The sequence below is a fragment of the Podarcis gaigeae genome, assembly GCF_964106915.1.
Source record: "Podarcis gaigeae genome assembly, chromosome: 11".
NCBI lineage: Eukaryota > Metazoa > Chordata > Lepidosauria > Squamata > Lacertidae > Podarcis > Podarcis gaigeae.
Genome location: NC_139687.1, coordinates 1,573,776 through 1,592,509, shown reverse-complemented (window position 1 = coordinate 1,592,509; position 18,734 = coordinate 1,573,776). Strand labels below are relative to the sequence as shown.

Here is an 18,734-nt window from a genome sequence, read left to right as displayed (position 1 = left end):
GTCCACTCTCTTGCAATTGTGGTTGCCCAGTGGCAGCCAAGAGAGCAGCAGGGGAAGGAGCAGGGAAAATTCATGACATCACGACAACATCTATTAATACATGTTAGAGGAGGAGATTATTTTTCCCAGAGATGCTGTATGTGGATATGGCCGAATTCCACCCTAGTGACTGTGGAGGAATTCATTATACCATCCTTTGCAAAGTCTCCTTCTCAGCATGTAATCTGGAGTCTAATACAGATGGATAGGATGGTCACATAATGCTACTTGGTCTTAATTGTGTAGTCCATCATTTCAGTTTGTTTCCTTCTTTTTCTGTATTTTCTTTTGTTGTTGTTTTTTGTTTGTTTGTTTCTCTGCAGGGATTGGGCAAGGTGTCCCAGTGGTGGCTCTCATTGTGGAAGGAGGACCCAATGTAATTTCCATCGTCCTTGAATATTTACGTGACACTCCTCCAGTTCCTGTTGTAGTTTGTGATGGCAGTGGGCGGGCATCTGACATCCTGGCATTTGGTCACAAGTACTCCGAAGAAGGAGGGTGAGTTACTTGCCAGAATATTTTTTTAAGATAAATCCTTCTTTGGAATCATTTGCATTCTGATGTTGATTTATTTCAGTAACAGCAGAAGTATTAATTGGGGATAAACATTATAGCAGATGATTAATGGGCAATATCACCTATTAACATAACCCATAATTCCATAATCACTTCAGTGAAGACTCCAGTATCATGCATGCATTTATTTTCTTCTGCCTGACTGGAGGTTTAACTGTAGCTGGCAGGTTAGAACTACTGCTTGACGCAAGACCGTTTTCACACAGAAAGTCATCCTTTTATATTATTTGATATAATACTTCTTGCTGACCATTCCCATAGAATACACATGTTGCTTTTGTGGTTCTGGTAACTGGGTTATTAAGGACTGCTGATATTCCTGTAGGTCAGCTACCTCCATTATTGCCCTACACTACTGCTCTGTGGAGCCAAATACAATACAGTCTTTCTCTATTTACTAGCAAATACTGCATTTTTATGTGAGTGTTTCTCTTCATACTGTTCAAGGTGTTGCAATGGGATATATCCAGTTCTGTAATTAAGATGGCCAAAGGCCAAACCTTTGCTCTAGAAACACTAAAGAGATGTCCTGCAGAGTTAAACAGGACAATGTATGCTAATCCCCTGAGACCTCTGGTGACTGTGGGGCAGAAACTCCCAAGTAGGATTATTGCCAGCAAGCGTTGAATGCTGTGCTTTCTGTGAACAAAAAACAGTATAATATATTGTGCACCAGTTCAGGATGTTCTCCTTCTGTTCTTCCTTACCAATCTAATAGTTTTGTTCTGTTCATTAGCCAAGTCCATCTTCATTGTCATCTCCTTCATGAAAATGCCCACAGGTGTCCAGAATGAGGGCCTACCTTTGCAGTGCTTTTATCACTAAGAAAAGCAATGACACTAAAAGCAAATGAAACCTTTGTTTGTCTAGAATGAAAATAAAACCAGGCTTTTAGGCACAGATTCTTGAAAATGTTTTTTCTCAGAGCTAGCCTTTTACTTTCCAGTTGTGCTTTTCCACTTCATTTGAACATCTCCTATAATTCCATGTCCATTCAAGAAAACGTTTGCATCACTTAACACATCCTTGTAGATGTTGAATCACCTGCTTGAAAATACTAAAGATGCCAGCCTGAAATCAAAACACTATTTTAGCTGCAAACAGTATAAAATGCAAAAATAAGTACTGGGACAGAATGTTGTGAAAGTTTTACAAAGTATGTTTTAATTTCATTTATGGAGGAAATGAATCCACATTGCTGCTTTAGTGCTGGCCCTTGGTGAATGTATTAACCAGGAAGTATCTCTTAAGTACTAAAAACAGTAAAACCACACCAAAAATAAAAAATGGGCCATCATAGAATCATAGAGTTGGAAGAGACCACAAGGGCCATCGAGTCCAACCCCCTGCCAAGCAGGAAACACCATCAGAGCACTCCTGACATATGGTTGTCAAGCCTCTGCTTAAAGACCTCCAAAGAAGGAGACTCCGCCACACTCCTTGGCAGCAAATTCCACTGTCAAACAGCTCTTACTGTCAGGAAGTTCTTCCTAATGTTTAGGTGGAATCTTCTTTCTCGTAGTTTGGATCCATTGCTCCGTGTCCGCTTCTCTGGAGCAGCAGAAAACAACCTTTCTCCCTCCTCTATGTGACATCCTTTTATATATTTGAACATGGCTATCATATCACCCCTTAACCTCCTCTTCTCCAGGCTAAACATGCCCAGCTCCCTTAGCCGTTCCTCATAAGGCATCGTTTCCAGGCCTTTGACCATTTTGGTTGCCCTCCTCTGGACACGTTCCAGTTTGTCAGTGTCCTTCTTGAACTGTGGTGCCCAGAACTGGACACAGTACTCCAGGTGAGGTCTGACCAGAGCAGAATACAGTGGCACTATTACTTCCCTTGATCTAGATGCTATACTCCTATTGATGCAGCCCAGAATTGCATTGGCTTTTTTAGCTGCCGCGTCACACTGTTGGCTCATGTCAAGTTTGTGGTCAACCAAGACTCCTAGATCCTTTTCACATGTACTGCTCTCGAGCCAGGTGTCACCCATCTTGTATTTGTGCCTCTCATTTTTTTCATCCCCAGTCAGTAATCCCCTAAGGCATAGACAAATAATTATTTTTTAAAAAATATTTCTGTCTATTGACAGACAGCTGCAACTCTGCAGGTTCAAGGATTCTCAAGATCTCTCCAAGACAAGCCACATTATCTAGTTGTTAGGCACTTGGCTGTCCTGAGCATGTCCTGTTCACAGCTCAGATAGTTGCATCTCTGCTTAGAATCGATAGTATCAAGCTGTTTGTTTCAGTACCTTAATTGCCTCCTTGCAGGAAGACACAAAGGTACTAGCTTAATACATGAATGAGAATGGAGCATGGTTTCTAGGGAAATGTCTTGGAGGGGATGATTGATGAGATGGTGCTTGAGGATAAAACCAGAGCTACTTGATGGTTTTTATCTTTGTTGCTTCCACTCTGGTCCCTGCCTTGGCCCTTACCCTACCTTTAGTGCCCTATATTATCCAACCCAAATAATCACTGCCACCTACCCTATAACATCTAGGGCCAGCCGTAGCCTTTTCTCCCCCATAACAGGCTTTTCACTCCAACTTTGCACATATGCATGCTCATCTAGTTGGCCTCTTCTTGGGATGTGGAATACCAGGCATGTGTACAAAATCCATAAGCAAAGTCAAGTGTATAACCGTAACTTAAAGGGCAAAGATTCATTTCTGCAATATAAGAAATACAAGAGGACCTCTTGGTGTTGCCATTCTGCCAGCTTCTGAAAAGTCACCTATTTAGGCAAGCAGTCCCCCTGAATGGAACTTCTGGTTTTATTGTTTTAACTGTTTTAACTGTTTTAATTGTTATGCTTTCTGGTTATTTGTTATATTGTATTTTTTAATTAAATATTTTTTAATGACCCTGTGGATTTTTTATTGTGTATTTTAATTATGCATTCGTTTTATAAAAGGTAAAGGGACCCCTGACCATTAGGTCCAGTCGTGACCGACTCTGGGGTTGCGGCGCTCATCTCGTTTATTGGCCGAGGGAGCCGCCATACAGCATGACTAAGCTGCTTCTGGCGAACCAGAGCAGCGCACAGAAACGCCGTTTACCTTCCTGCCGGAGCAGTACCTACTATATTTTTCGTCCCATAGGACGCTCCGGCCCATAGGACACACCTAGTTTTTTTGGGGGGAAATAAAGGGGAAATTTTTTTCCTTTATTTCCCCCCCAAAATGAGGTCGGGGAACAGCGGAATGGCGGCCCTGCGCCTCCCCACTGTCCCCCGAGCTTGTGGGGCTGGCCGATGTCTGCCCGAAGCATGGGGCGCTCTGCTTCACGCGCCGGGCGCAGGCTGCTATCCGCACGTGCTCCCCACGCTGCGGATGTCTGCCCAGTGCCCGGGACGCTCTGCTTCAGGGCGCTCCACACACCGGGTGGCAGGCTGCTATCCGCAGCCTAGGGAGCCCTGCGGGAACTCCCACAGGCTCCCCAGGCTTGCTGATAGCTTCCTGAAGCCTGGAGAGCGAGAGGGGTCGGTGCGCACCAACCCCTCTCGCTCTCCAAGCTTCAGCGAAAGCCTATATTCACCCCATAGGACGCACACAGATTTCCCCTTCATTTTTGGAGGGGGAAAAGTGTGTCCTATAGGGCGAAAAATATGGTATTTGTCTACTTGTACTTTGACGTGCTTTTGAACTGATAGGTTGGCAGGAGCAGGGACCGAGCAATGGGAGCTCACCCCATCGTGGTGATTCGAACCGCCGACCTTCTTATCGGCAAGTCCTAGACTCTGTGGTTTAACCCACAGTGCCGCCCATGCCACATTGGTGTGGGGGGGTGTATCAATCACACATATGCATATATATGCACATTATGCTTTAAAAAATTGCCTACAAAGACTATGAGCATTGTATACATCCCCCACCTCCTCTCTCAAGATGGTGCATAATTGAGGATCCTGAAAACTGTCCATGTTCTTTACACTGCTGTTTATTTACGTATCTCACTATCATGGTTGCTGAGGGAAGACTGGTAATGAACCATCAGCCAGAAGCAGGTTGCCTAGTGATCAGTATGGTAGTCAGTGGCCTCTTTTCCTCTGGCTGCCATATCCTAACCTCATGCTCCTATTCCTCTTTTGGTGATGGAGCAGGCCTACAACGGTCCCATTCTGTCTCGGGTCACTGACATTGCAGGGAGAGCCACTTGTCTTGTGCTTAGAAAGCACACGTCCAAGAAGTTTCCCCCTGGGCCCTTTCCTTTGGAGAAAACCCAAATTGCTGTTTGCTATGATTGAGCACAAAAGAGCAGTTTTCCCTGGGGGAAGCAGTGGAACCAGAGGAAGTGTGGATAAGCCACATATGTGCGTCCATGCACCTGAGTGTATACACGCATGCAAGTGTTTGAGAGAAGAGAGATGTGAATCCACAACTGAACATTTTCAACTGGCTTTGTAATCAATTTCAGTGTTTCATGCCTGATCAGAGGGATTTTCCCACACACCTAATTTTCCATGAATATTATCAATGGGTCTTCCAAGCATGTCCGTTTTAACCATTAGACACACTTCACTTCTCTGAAATCACCATGCCTTTCTTCCCATTCATTGCTGTGTGTCATTCCAGTCCTTGTCAGAGATCATAGCTCTTTGAAGGACCTGAATCTTGGATGTGGAATAATGGCACACAATATTTTAAAAAAATAATGTGAATGTGCATAACTTCCAGCAATTTGGTTCCATTGACACAAAGTTTTAAATATCATGAAAGGAAGAGCTCTGTGAGGATGCACAGTTTAATTTCAAAAATGTGTCTTCACTGCTTTCTGCTAATCCTGTTGCAATATTTCCTTTTGCACACATGATGGTACCAAAGGGACAAAGGAAACCCACAGTTATATAGTTATTTTCAGAGCATCCAATTCTACCTCTGAGGCTTTATAAAGAAAGTTCATGTGGTGACTTTAAAGGATTGCTCTGGAGGTGCAAATAAATAGCAGCCGGATGGGGAGACAAGGGGAAAGCATATGAAATAGTGTTGTGGTTTTTTTGTATTTCAAAACCTCATCAGGAAAAACCACTGTGAATAGAATCACAGAACTTGGAGTTGCTACTGCTTTTCTCAGACAAAAAAGGAAAAAGAAAAAGCTGAAGTCATCTGGTGACAACTGACTAAATGATTTAGAATTGGCTGTGGACCAGATCCTGCAACTCATCTGTTCATTACAGTGTAGCAGGCTTCACAGCTGAAAGATGGCAATGCAATTTAGTGCTGTGTACATTATCCTCTTTGATGCAGGGCACCAGTTCAAAAGAGATTTCCATGTAAGAGAGAAGGATGCCAAAGTCCTGTCATTTGTCTACTGAATCTGCCAGAGCAAATAAAAGAGCCATTCTACTGGGGTTTTTGTTTTCCAGTGTGTTTGGTGTAGAACTAGATTGCCAAATGAAATAATGAACTCATCCAGCCACTGGTCCTGCAAATATTTTTTCTTGTGTTAAAAAGTGATGTTATTGAAAGAAACTACTTCTAAGCACTTATTTGCCTTTTGAGTTACAGCTAGGATCACTGACCTAAGCACTTAGCAAAGACCATTTTGCACATTCAGTGTTTCAGGGGTTCCAAAATGCTTAATTGTCATGTGGCTTTTTGTAACTCCAAAGTGCTTTAATTTCATATGCAGGAGAACTGAAGAGGTTCCTGACTGGAGGCCAGTTCCCCCACGTGCTCTTGTTTGTACTTCCGTTATGCACCTCCAGTCCAACTATATCCTGTTGCAACAGCTGCCACAGAAATTTCACAATCCTGGAACTAATATGGCCCCAAATCCACCTTGTTCGCCAATTCTTGGTTGCTTTCACCCAAGCAGCACTCTTGCTAACACAGATATTATATTGATATATAGATATAGATGATTGTTAGGAGAAGATTGAATTTGGATGAAGGATCAGTATCATTCCATGCTTTCCTTCTTGTTCAGACTTGTCTCACAACAAGCATTACTGTAGCTTTCCTTTGGCTTGACTAGTGCACAGGGAGCAATTTCCCAAAGTTCTCAGATTTAATCCCTGGCATTATCAGGCAGGGTTGGCGGAGACCCCTGTCTGAAACCTTGGAGAGCCACTGCGTGTAGATAACACTGACCTAGCAGGCCAGTAGTTGGACTTCGTAAGAAGGTAGCTTCCTATGTCACGCTCATTTTTGTACTGTAGGCTACATTCTGGCCACAGAAAAGTCCGTGATATCCAGACATATCTCTCTGTCCAGGCAAGCAAGAGGCATTATTAAAGTCCCAGAATGTGTGTGGAACAGTGTTGGTGAAGGGGAAGCCTGCAGAAGAGAGTCCCAGAAATCAAGATACTTCAAAATATATGAAAAGTGTGCAGAACAAAAAAAGGAGACACATCATAGGCTTTTCCTTTGAAGCACCACTGACCCAGTGGCGGAGCTTCATGCGGGGCTGGCGGGCGTCCTGGGGGCATGGCACACCCACCAGGATTGCGCTGCCGGGGGCAGTGTGCTCCCCACACACTCCTCTTCCTCCGCCACTGCACTGACCAATGGGAAAAGTCTGCCAGAGGCTGCAATCAGGGGAGGGGGGTACAGCCAGAGCCAAAAGTGGCAAAAGTTTGCAGTTTTGCAGAATTGTCTGGATGTCTTTCCCTTAGAAAAACTCCCCCAAAACCCTCTCACAAATATACAAAGCAGAAGAGGCCGCTTTTCCCAGAAGGTCAGTCCAGAAAGCAAGAGTGAGACTGCCGTGTCTAGAGAGCTAGATCATGCAGCTGTCCCCATGAAACAGCCAAGGGGTGCATGTTCCCCCATCTATTCCTAAGGATGAATTTTTAATTAATATATTTTTTAAAATACTTGCAAACTGATATGGAAATAAGCCAGTGTGGTGTAGTGGTTAGAAAGTCAGACTAAGATCTGGAAGACCAGGGTTCAGATCTCCACTCGGCCATGAAACTCACTGGGTGACCTTGGGCCAGTCGCTGCCTCTCAGCCTAACCTACCTCACAAGGTCGTTGTGGAGATTATTGAGCTTATTGGAGGAAAATGTGAAATATAAATGCTATAAAATATAAATTCAATAAACAAATAAAAGAAGCTTCGAGAAACTGAAATTGATAGATTCAACCATCCCTGTTTGGAATCTTGGGTATTTTAGTCTGGCTAGAATGAATTAACGTCAGTCCCTCTGTCTCTGTTGGCCTGTCTCTCTCTCTCTCTCTCACACACACACACACTTTTGTTCTCAGTTATGACATGTATTTCAAGAAACAAAACAAACAGTGGTGGTGGGGCAGCAATGAGAAATGTGGCATCTAGGCTGGCCCTGAGAGAAATACCTATAGAGATATACTTAACAAAGAGCCATTATTGAAAAGGCTACCCTTGATAGCAAACATGGTTGTGTGTGAAATACAAAGATATATTTCTATTTGGTCTATATGCATGCACACCACCTGACCTCTGCAGACAGTTAATGTGAGTTAAGTAAGAGGCCAATCTAGCCAACTTGCATCCTTGGGGCAGGGGAGGAAGGTCAGGGGAAAGGCTGCCAAACTGTACTGCAGGATCCAGACCAGTAACAGTAATTGTAGCATGAGGCTGGTTCACATGAAGAAGTGAAAGGAAAATGTTTCAAAGTCATCACAAAAGTAGTATGGCTACACAAATATTTCTAAGCCGTAGGTATTGGTTTTTTCCATTGGTATAGTTTTTCTACTGCTTTTGTACACATTATCATTTTAATGCTGCAAAGGTATATGTCTTGAATAGCATAATAAGCAAAATAAGGGTACCTTCTCACTTTTAGCCAATATGCAGTGTAAATGCACTTTTTTGATGGACTTTTAATGTTATATCCTCAGTGTGCTGTTGTAGCATTATATAATTAGAATGGCCACCTACACATCGGCCAAAAACTTGAAATCCATCACCCAAAAAAGAAAGAACAAACATGGATACTTTTTTGCAGTTACGGTAATGAAATTTTTAAAAGCTCAGTCACTGATTTTGCCTAAATGCTTCCATAACAATAACATGGATGACATGGGGGGGTTACATTTTTGTTGTATTTCAAACAAGTAGATTGCAAAACCCCTTAAATGGATTGCTCCTAAAATTTGGAGGAGCATAATCAGATTTCAGTATGTTGATCTTTGACCTAAATTACTTGAACTTACACAAAGTGTGCTTATTGTTTAATGGCACACTGTAAAGGGGCAAAAGAGAAATGGAGATGGAAGGGGGAGCTCTGGTGGATGAGGCTCCGTGGGTCTCCTTGCCTGGAAGTTCTTTCTGGCAGGCAGGGGGTGCAGCCTCTTAGCTGACAGCAGAGACCAGTTTGTGCTTTAGTTATGTACGGTTTGTTTTATAAAAGAACAGAAGGCTTTCCCTCAATCTGTTCCTGCTTACAATTATTTCTGCTTCAATGAACCACCAAGAAATTGCACTTGAAAATGCCAAGTCTTGCCAGTGGCCTAGAAGCGTCACAATATAAACTGAGTTTATCTCATGAAAGCAAAAAGCTAAGTGGCAGGTCACATAGCAAATTATGCAAATGGCCTGCCTGCAAAAGAGCAACCCATCTCTGCCTCTAACCAGTATGATTTTACCTAGAGGATTCTCTAGTTTGTCTAAAGGATACCCCCCCCCGGGGGGGGGTAAAATTTCCAAAACCTTAGTATCAGGTTAAAGAAACTTGGTGATATAAATACTACTTTGAAGAATTCTGCACCACATGTTTGGGGGACATGCTCCATCACTGGGATATTGCCTGGTTTCAAAATATGTGCCCCTCCCTCTCTCTCTCTCTCTCTCTCACACACACACACACACACAGGGGGGGGGGGGAGAGAGAGACTCTTACATAATTCCAGGCAGGTGGTTAATTGCTTCATATTTCTCATTTTCCAGACATGGTGGAGGTTCTGGGGCAGTGTTACAGTGTCATTTCCCTTGGAGAAAGGGCACTGGAGACTTACAATTTATAATATCCGGTTTTATAAAAGGCCGCAGGTTGTGCTGAAGATCGATGGCATGTGTGTGACATCAGGATGTTTGGAAGAGCCAGGAGCAGAGCCGAACGCGGTGGCATAATGACTTCCATGTTGGTGGCTCGTGCTCGGCCTCCTCTTCCTCCTGCTGCCACCACCAGTCGGGGGGGGTGTGTGCTTTGCCCATCTTTCCCTTATGTGGCAGGAGCAGGAGGAGCTGCTGGCCAGGGAATCCATGCCATGCTTGGTTCCGTGCTCAGCCTCCTCCACCTCCCGATCATTTGGAACATTAGGGGCCACCCCCCCAAAAAATAATAATATTGGGGGCCCCAAAAGGGCTGAGCCCCTAGGAGTTGCCACCCCTGGTTTCTATCGAGGATTCATCCACACTTCTGCTTGTCCCGCCCCTAGAAAGCCGAGGTCTGAGCGGTTTTCCACTTGACCAGAGCTTTCTAGGCCTGGACTGGACCATTTTGCCCTGGCCCCACTCTTTTCTCAGGGAAAACCCACTCTTTAGCTTTCAGTTGGAAAGAGCAGTCTGTGGAACCCCCATCACCATTTGCTCCAAAAGCTAAAAGGTGCTTTTCCTGGGCAGAACAAGAGGAGGTGTGGAGAAGCCCGCAGGCTCAGTGAGCCGGAAGTTGGGCAATGCCAGTTGCAAAGCAGCTTCAGGCCCAACTTCAGTGGGGCTTGAAAATTCTTCAGCTACCATCCTATCTTTTCCTTATCATACCAAATTGAAAGCTGCTACGTACCTGTGCTGTTCTGCCCAGTTGTGGGCCCTTTAAACCCAGTCAGGCTCAGCTATTTGGATGTCAGGTCTGCCAGCATGGCGCTACCCAGCATGCTCCCTACCACCTCCGACAATGGAGTGGCACAATTCCTTCTTTTTATTGACCACTCTGCATTCCCACTCCATGGCACGTGAAACATTTTCTTTTTTAACTTGAAAATATAGCATGCTACCTTTTAAAGGTTCCCTTTGCACATATCACCTAATTTGGTAAAATTAGTCCAATCTAGTTTATTCAATTAACTAACTACACCTGTGATTTCTATGCGACTAGGCAGAGTGGCTGCAATAGAAATTAAGAAACCAGCATAGGCTTTCCTCTGCTGATTGCCAACCCAAAATAAGGACATGGGTCTGACAAATCTGTTCTTAGCTCATGAATGTCTGGTGATTTTTAACCCCTCTGCAAAAGGCTACACTCAGCAAGAAATGGAGGTGTGCTATTCACATGGTGAACAACTACAGTTTTACTGCAGGTAAAATAGCTGTACTTTTCATCACTTTAAGCCCATGGTTTTAAGGTTGCTTACCCTTAGGGTCCACATCAATTGTCTGCTGAGAAACAGCTGAATTTGCAGGAGGACCCTGGCCAGGTCAGATAGAGCCTAGGTAACTCGCTGTGAAAATTGAGAATGTGTCCTAGAACGACCCTGACTCTCCCTCTTGGCTGCGTATTTCAAGGCAGGTTTGGTAATACAGGTAGACAAGCTTTCTTCCAGGGAACCTGGCCTGCCATTATTCATCTTTTCATCAAAAGATGCCTTTTAAGGAACCCCAGTGCTCCTAGGAACACAGTTTGAAAACATCAGTGTAAGCTGTTTGTTGGCTACATATGCCTCTCTTTGACATTTGCAAGACAGGTGAAACAAAAGATTAATCAGTATTAATTTGTATCTGAAGAAAGTAGTTAGTGGAAGGCTAAAGAATGGTCCCCCTTTTCTTTTATTTTTTAAAAGAAAGGGGCTGAATAGTTTATTGCAGAACTATCAAATTCCACCCTTCACTTGCTGCTTTCCCATTTGGGAAGGGTGAGGGGACAGGAAGGCTGTCTCTTCCCCCACCCCAGGAGCTTGGTATTGGGAGATTTTGGTTGGGAGAATGACTAGGAGATTGCTCACAGATCTCCCAGCACCAGTCCTTAGACTCTTGTTCTCATTCCTCTAATATTTGTAGGCAATTATGCTCGTTTTTTCAATCATTTTAATGATGCCCCAGCTGTAAAGAGTTTTACTCTGGTTATATTTGGAGGAATCTCTTTAGGTGATGGCAATTGTAAACAACACAAATGGAGGGATGATTAGAATGATGAATCCTTCACCTGTAGGCCCAAAGAGTGCCCTGTTGGGTCAGGCAACAGGCCTACCTAATGTGGGGGAGGGAGACAGTGCTCCTGAAGGTAGGAGTCTACAATTGTTGAAGATGATCATCTAAATGTCATAGACCGAATGGAGCAAACAGCACGCAGACCTAGTGGTGGGAGGAAAAAATCCTTAAATAAGAGACACGGGGGGAATGATTAATGGACTTCAATGTCTGTACACTAATGCGCAAAGCATGGGAAATAAACAAGATGAGCTTGAGCTCTTGGTACAGCAAACTAAATATGACATAATAGGCATCACTGAAACCTGCTGGGATAAGTCCCACGATTGGAATGTAATAATGGAGGGATACAATCTATTTCAGAGAAACAGACCAGACAAGAAAGGAGGAGGAGTGGTGTTATATGTCAGGGATGTGTATACCTGTGAAGAGATCCAAGATTTAGAACCTGAAAGCCCAAGTGAGAGCATTTGGGTCAAAATTAAGGGAGAGAAGAATAACAGGGACCTCATTGTGGGAGTTTACTATAGATCCCCAAGCCAAACGGAGGACATAGATGATGCCTTCCTGGAACAGATGGCCAAGCATGCAAAAGGAAGGGAGATAGTAGTAATGGGGGACTTCAATTACCCGGATATTTGTTGGATGTCAAACTCAGCCAAGAGCATAAGGTCAAACAGATTCCTCACTGGCCTTGCAGACAACTTCATTGTCCAGAAAGTGGGAGAAGCAACAAGAGGAACAGCCATTTTAGATCTGGTCCTAACCAATGTTGATGACCTGGTTAGTGGGGTAGAAGTGGAAGGATCATTAGGCGCGAGTGATCATGCTCTTCTGAAGTTTACTATACAGCGGAAAGGAGCAGCCAAGCATACTAGGACTCAATTTCTTGACTTTAAGAAAGCCGACTTCATAAAACTTAGGGAAATGCTATGTGAGATCCATGGACAGTAATACTAAAAGGAAAGGGAGTTCATGATGGCTGGGAGTTTGTTAAGAGGGAGATAGTAAAAGCACAACTTCAGGCAATACCAATGAGACGGAAACATGGAAGGTGCCTAAAGAAGCCAGGGTGGCTATCTAAAGAACTTTTAATTGAGTTAAGATTAAAAAAGGATGTGTACAAAAAATGGAAAAGGGGGGAAACCACCAAAGAGGAATTCAAACAAATAGCCAGTACGTGTAGACACAAAGTCAGAAAAGCTAAAGCACAGAATGAACTCAGGCTTGCTAGAGAGGTTAAAAGCAACAAAAAAAATGGGTATTTCATAGCAAAAGGAATTATGGGTATGTTTGTAGCAAAAGGAAGAACAAAGAAACAGTGAGGTCACTCAGAGGAGAAGATGGTGAAATGCAAACAGGGGACACAGAAAGGGCTGAACTCCTCAATGCCTTCTTTGCCTCAGTCTTCTCCGATAAAGAAAACAATGCCCGACCTGAAGAATTTGGAGCAAATGATTCAGCAGAGGAAACACAGCCCAGAATAACTAAGGAGATAGTACAAGAATACTTGGCTAGTTTAGATGTATTCAAGTCTCCAGGGCCAGATGAACTGCATCCAAGAGTATTAAAAGAACTGGCAGATGTGATCTCAGAACTACTGGCAGTCATCTTTGAGAATTCCTGGATAACAGGCGAAGTCCCGGCAGACTGGAGGAGGGCAAATGTTGTCCCTATTTTCAAAAAGGGGAAAAGAGAGGACCCAAATAATTACCGCCCAGTCAGTCTGACATCAATACCAGGGAAGATTCTGGAGCAGATCATTAAGCAAACAGTCTGTGAGCACCTAGAAAGGAATGCTGTGATCACCAATAGTCAGCATGGATTTCTGAAAAATAAGTCATGTCAGACGAACCTGATCTCATTTTTTGACAGAATTACAAGCCTGGTAGATGAAGGGAACGCAGTGGATGTAGCCTACCTTGATTGCAGCAAGGCATTTGTCAAGGTGCCCCATGATAGTTTTGTAAAGAAGCTGGTAAAATGCGGTCTTGACTATGCTACCACTCAGTGGATCTGTAACTGGCTGACTGACCGAACCCAAAGGGTGCTCATCAATGGTTCCTCTTCATCCTGGAGCAGAGTGACTAGTGGGGTGCCACAGGGTTCTGTCTTAGGCCCGGTCTTATTCAACATCTTTATCAACGACTTGGATGATGGACTCAAGGGCATCCTGATCAAATTTGCAGATGACACCAAACTGGGAGGGGTGGCTAACACCCCAGAGGACAGGATCACACTTCAAAACGACCTTGACAGATTAGAGAACTGGGCCAAAACAAACAAGATGAATTTTAACAGGGAGAAAGGTAAAGTATTGCACTTGGGCAAAAAAAATGAGAGGCACAAATACAAGATGGGTGACACCTGGCTTGAGAGCAGTACATGTGAAAAGGATCTAGGAGTCTTGGTTGACCACAAACTTGACATGAGCCAACAGTGTGACACGGCAGTTAAAAAAGCCAATGCAATTCTGGGCTGCATCAATAGGAGTATAGCATCTAGATCAAGGAAAGTAATAGTGCCACTGTATTCTGCTCTGGTCAGACCTCACCTGGAGTACTGTGTCCAGTTCTGGGCACCACAGTTCAAGAAGGACACTGACAAACTGGAACGTGTCCAGAGGAGGGCAACCAAAATGGTCAAAGGCCTGGAAACGATGCCTTATGAGGAACGGCTAAGGGAGCTGGGCATGTTTAGCCTGGAGAAGAGGAGGTTAATAATAATAATAATATTTTTTTATTTATACCCCGCCCTCCCCAGCCAAGGCCGGGCTCAGAGTGGCTTACAAGCAATAATAAAAACAAGATGAATGATTACAAACTTAAAAACAAAATAAAACACAACAATTAAAATAATGGAACATTAAAATATTAAAATGTAGCCTCATCGCAGGAGGAGAAGGAAAAGAAGGGGGAAAAAGAGAGAGAGAGAGAGAGAGAGAGAGAGAGAGGGAGAGGGAGGGAGGGAGGGAGGGAATCAAACTGGCTCCAAGCCAAAGGCCAGGCGGAACAACTCTGTCTTACAGGCTCTGCGGAAAGAAATCAGATCCTGCAGGGCCCTGGTCTCATGAGGCAGAGCGTTCCACCAGGCCGGAGCCAGTGTTGAAAAGGCCCTGGCTCTGGTCGAAGCCAATCTAACTTCCTTAGGGCCCGGGACCACTAGGGTGTTGTTATTTATGGACCTTGAGGCTCTCCGTGGGGTATACCCGGAGAGGCGGTCCCGTAGATACGAGGGTCCTAGGCCGTGAAGGGCTTTAAAGGTCAAAAGCAGCACCTTAAATCTGACCCTGTACTCCACCGGGAGCCAGTGCAGCTTGAAAAGCACTGGGTGAATATGCTCCCATGGCAGAGACCCCGTGAGGAGCCTCGCTGCAGCATTCTGCACCCTGTGGAGTTTCTGGGACAGCTTCAAGGGCAGCCCCGCGTAGAGCGAATTACAGTAATCAAGCCTGGAGATGACCGTCGCATGGATCACTGTGGCCAAGTCAGGGCGGGAAAGGTAAGGGACCAACTGCTTGATGCGGCGAAGGTGGAAAAATGTCGCCTTGGCTGTTGCTGTAACCTGCGCCTCCATGGAAAGGGAGGCGTCAAGGATTACACCCAAACTCTTAACGGAAGGCAATGGCACTAATTGGGCCCCTGCAAGAGAAGGGAGTTGATATGATAGCCATGTTCAGGACCAGGGAGTCCTCCACATAGCCATAAGGGGTGATATGATAGCCATGTTCAAATATATAAAAGGATGTCACATAGAGGAGGGAGAAAGGTTGTTTTCTGCTGCTCCAGAGAAGCGGACACGGAGCAATGGATCCAAACTACAAGAAAGAAGATTCCACCTAAACATTAGGAAGAACTTCCTGACAGTAAGAGCTGTTCGACAGTGGAATTTGTGTGGTGGAGTCTCCTTCTTTGGAGGTCTTTAAGCAGAGGCTTGACAACCATATGTCAGGAGTGCTCTGATGGTGTTTCCTGCTTGGCAGGGGGTTGGACTCAATGGCCCTTGTGGTCTCTTCCAACTCTATGATTCTATGATTCTACCTTGAGCAGCCTTCTCCTGCCAACAACAGCTAGCCTAGAACATCTCTAAAGTTACACATAGCAGAACATGGTCATGAAAGTTGGGGACTGGGTATGACCAGTGGGTCAGACTCTTATTCTGCCTACTCCCCACAGCCGAGTGTCACAAGCAGGTGGAGCTGCCCACCTGCCAATTGCCCAGGGCCACAATGCCATCAGAAATCAAGCCATGTTACCAGTGAATTCCTGCTTGCAGAGGTTGGACTAGGTGATTCTTTCAGTTCCTTCCAACTCTATGATTCTAGGCGCAGCTTTTGGAATAATAATAATAATAATAATAATAATAATAATAATAATAATAATAATAATTTATTATTTGTACCCCGCCCATCTGGCTGGGTTTCCCCAGCCACTCTGGGCGGCTTCCATAGAAACCCAAAAACACTAAAATATCACACATTAAAAACTTCCCTGAACAGGGCTGCCTTAAGATGTCTTCTGAATGTCAGGTAGTTGTTTATCGTTTTGACATCTGATGGGAGGGTGTTCCACAGGGCAGGCGCAACAACCAAGAACGCCCTCTGCCTGGTTCCCTGTAGCTTTGCTTCTCGCAATGAGGGAACCGCCAGAAGGCCCTCGGCGCTGGACCTCAGCGTCCGGGCAGAACGATGGGGGTGGAGACACTCCTTCAGGTATACTGGGCCGAGGGCTTTAAAGGGCTTTAAAGGTCAACACCAGCACTTTGAATTGTGCTCGGAAACGTACTGGGAGCCAATGTAGGTCTTTCAAGACCGGTGTTATGTGGTCTCGGCGGCCGCCCCCAGTCACCAGTCTAGCTGCCGCATTCTGGATTAGTTGTAGTTTCCGAGTCACCTTCAAAGGTAGCCCCACGTAGAGCGCATTGCAGTAGTCCAAGCGAGAGATAACTAGAGCATGCACCACTCTGGCGAGACAGTCTGCGGGCAGGTAGGGTCTCAGCCTGCGTACCAGATGGAGTTGGTAGACAGCTGCCCTGGATACAGAATTGACCTGTGCCTCCATGGACAGCTATGAGTCCAAAATGACTCCCAGGCTGCGCACCTGGTCCTTCAGTGGCACAGTTACCCTATTCAGGACCAGGGAGTCCTCCACACCAGCCCGCCCCCTGTCCCCCAGAAACAGTACTTCTGTCTTGTCAGTATTCAACCTCAATCCATTAGCCCCCATCCATCCTCCAACCACCTCCAGACACTCACACAGGACCTTCACTGCCTTCACTGGTTCTGATTTGAAAGAGAGGTAGAGCTGGGTATCATCCGCATACTGATGAATACCCAGCCCAAACTGCCTGGTGATCTCTCCCAGCGGCTTCATATAGATGTTAAAAAGCATGGGGGAGAGGACGGAACCCTGAGGCACCCCACAAGTGAGGGCCCAGGGGTCTGAACACTCATCCCCCACCACCACTTTCTGAACACGGCCCAGGAGAAAGGAGCGAAACCACTGTATAACAGTGCCCCCAGCTCCCAGCTCCTCTAGATGGCCCAGAAGGATGTAGGATGGCAATGTAGAAAACAATTTCTGAACAGCTTCAGTGGATCCTATTCCCTATTTGATTTCATTTGCTTTTACTACAGAATGTGATGCATTTAAGAAGATGAGAAAGAATTAGATTTTAAATGAGAAAACAGCTACCACAGTATGACAGCTTTTACACTTCAAGGGATACATTTTTCTGAATTGTTAAATCCAACAGAAGTTCATCATGTATTAGGACTGGCAGTGCTGCTTCCAAGCAAATGAATAGTATTGGTGACTGACCATTTCACGGTTAGGAAATCTGGAACAAGAAGTAATATTCATAGGGTATTTTGTTCTGGTGTCAAACTTCTGTGAAGCAAAGCCACTCGCCCTAAATGGGGATAAGTGATTCCCTTAACAATATTTTTAAATTCCCCCATGCCAGGCTTCTTGACTGGCATGGGAAATATCTAAGTATTTGGAGGGCTAAAATGTGAAAAATGGGCGACATTTATTTTATGTCCCTCTAGCCCAGCCTTAGCCAGCCTTGGATCTTCAGGTCTTGTTACTGCAAATTATAGCTACTATTATCGGTTTTGTTGTTTAAAATATATATGGCCCACCCTTTATCAATATGAATAATGTTAAAAACTGTGTGTTACCAAGTTACAGTAGGTATCATAGCGGCTAGGTCATCTCTCTTTAAGCTAGCACATGGTGGTTTTGGTCATGATCACTGCCTCTGAATCTTGGAGAAATGCTGGCTCCGACTCCAGCAGCTACATCAACCTCTGAACCTGATCCTTCAATGCAGGCATGTAACATGCGGTGTACCCTAAAAGCACTGCACTGGCCGCCCCATAGTTGCTGCGCCCTGTTTATAATCCCCTAAATATTTGGAGCCCAAGAATCTGTAGGAGACTTGGCTCCTAAAGTATTAAAAACGGATATTTGCCCTAAAACTTGCTCAGACCGCAATGCAGTTTTATGGATCTTAAAATGTCCTTACAGGGTTCCTTCAGATGGAGAATGCATGATGATTTGTTGAGGAGTACCCAAATTGTAAATAAAGCCCAAAAAGCCTTAAAAGATTATTTTGAAATTAATATGAATCAGGGAACGGAAACAAGGGTTATTTGGAATGCCAGCAAAGCAGTAATGAGAGGATTTCTCATTCAACAAAATTCAATTAGGAAAAAGACACAGAATGAGAAAAAAGATAAAATTTTGGAACAACTAAAAGACAAAGAGAAGAGGCTTAGGGGGGGCTACTAGGGGGCGCATTGGAAGATGGCCGACAATACCATCTCTCCGACCCACACGGGGTAATTAAGAGGCTGTTATGGGAGTAGGCAGCCTCCCTTGTTGCCCCAAGGAAATGGGGAACACTGCCCTTGCCTGCTGTGCCCATAAATCACCCCCTAATTCGAAAGAAGGGGGTGAGGGCCCTAGGCAGAATGCCCCCGTGTGGACCTTGGCTCTCCTGGACACTGTCTCTGATCGCGCACTAGTTGCAGCAATTT

General features: G+C 44.7%; 1 protein-coding gene across 14 annotated transcripts in view; it reads left to right on the top strand.

Annotated features, from left to right (window-relative positions):
* TRPM3 (transient receptor potential cation channel subfamily M member 3) overlaps positions 1-18,734 on the top strand; it is a 418,053-nt gene that overhangs the window by 301,368 nt on the left and 97,951 nt on the right. For 12 of the 14 annotated variants that reach the window (XM_083701876.1, XM_083701865.1, XM_083701870.1 and 9 more), the window contains exon 7: positions 363-537. In XM_083701876.1, the coding sequence (XP_083558002.1) occupies positions 363-537 (175 nt within the window). Of the gene's footprint in view, positions 1-362; positions 1,908-2,710; positions 3,455-18,734 lie in introns of those variants that run through there. The other 2 variants (XM_083701868.1, XM_083701869.1) reach the window with 2 other exon arrangements.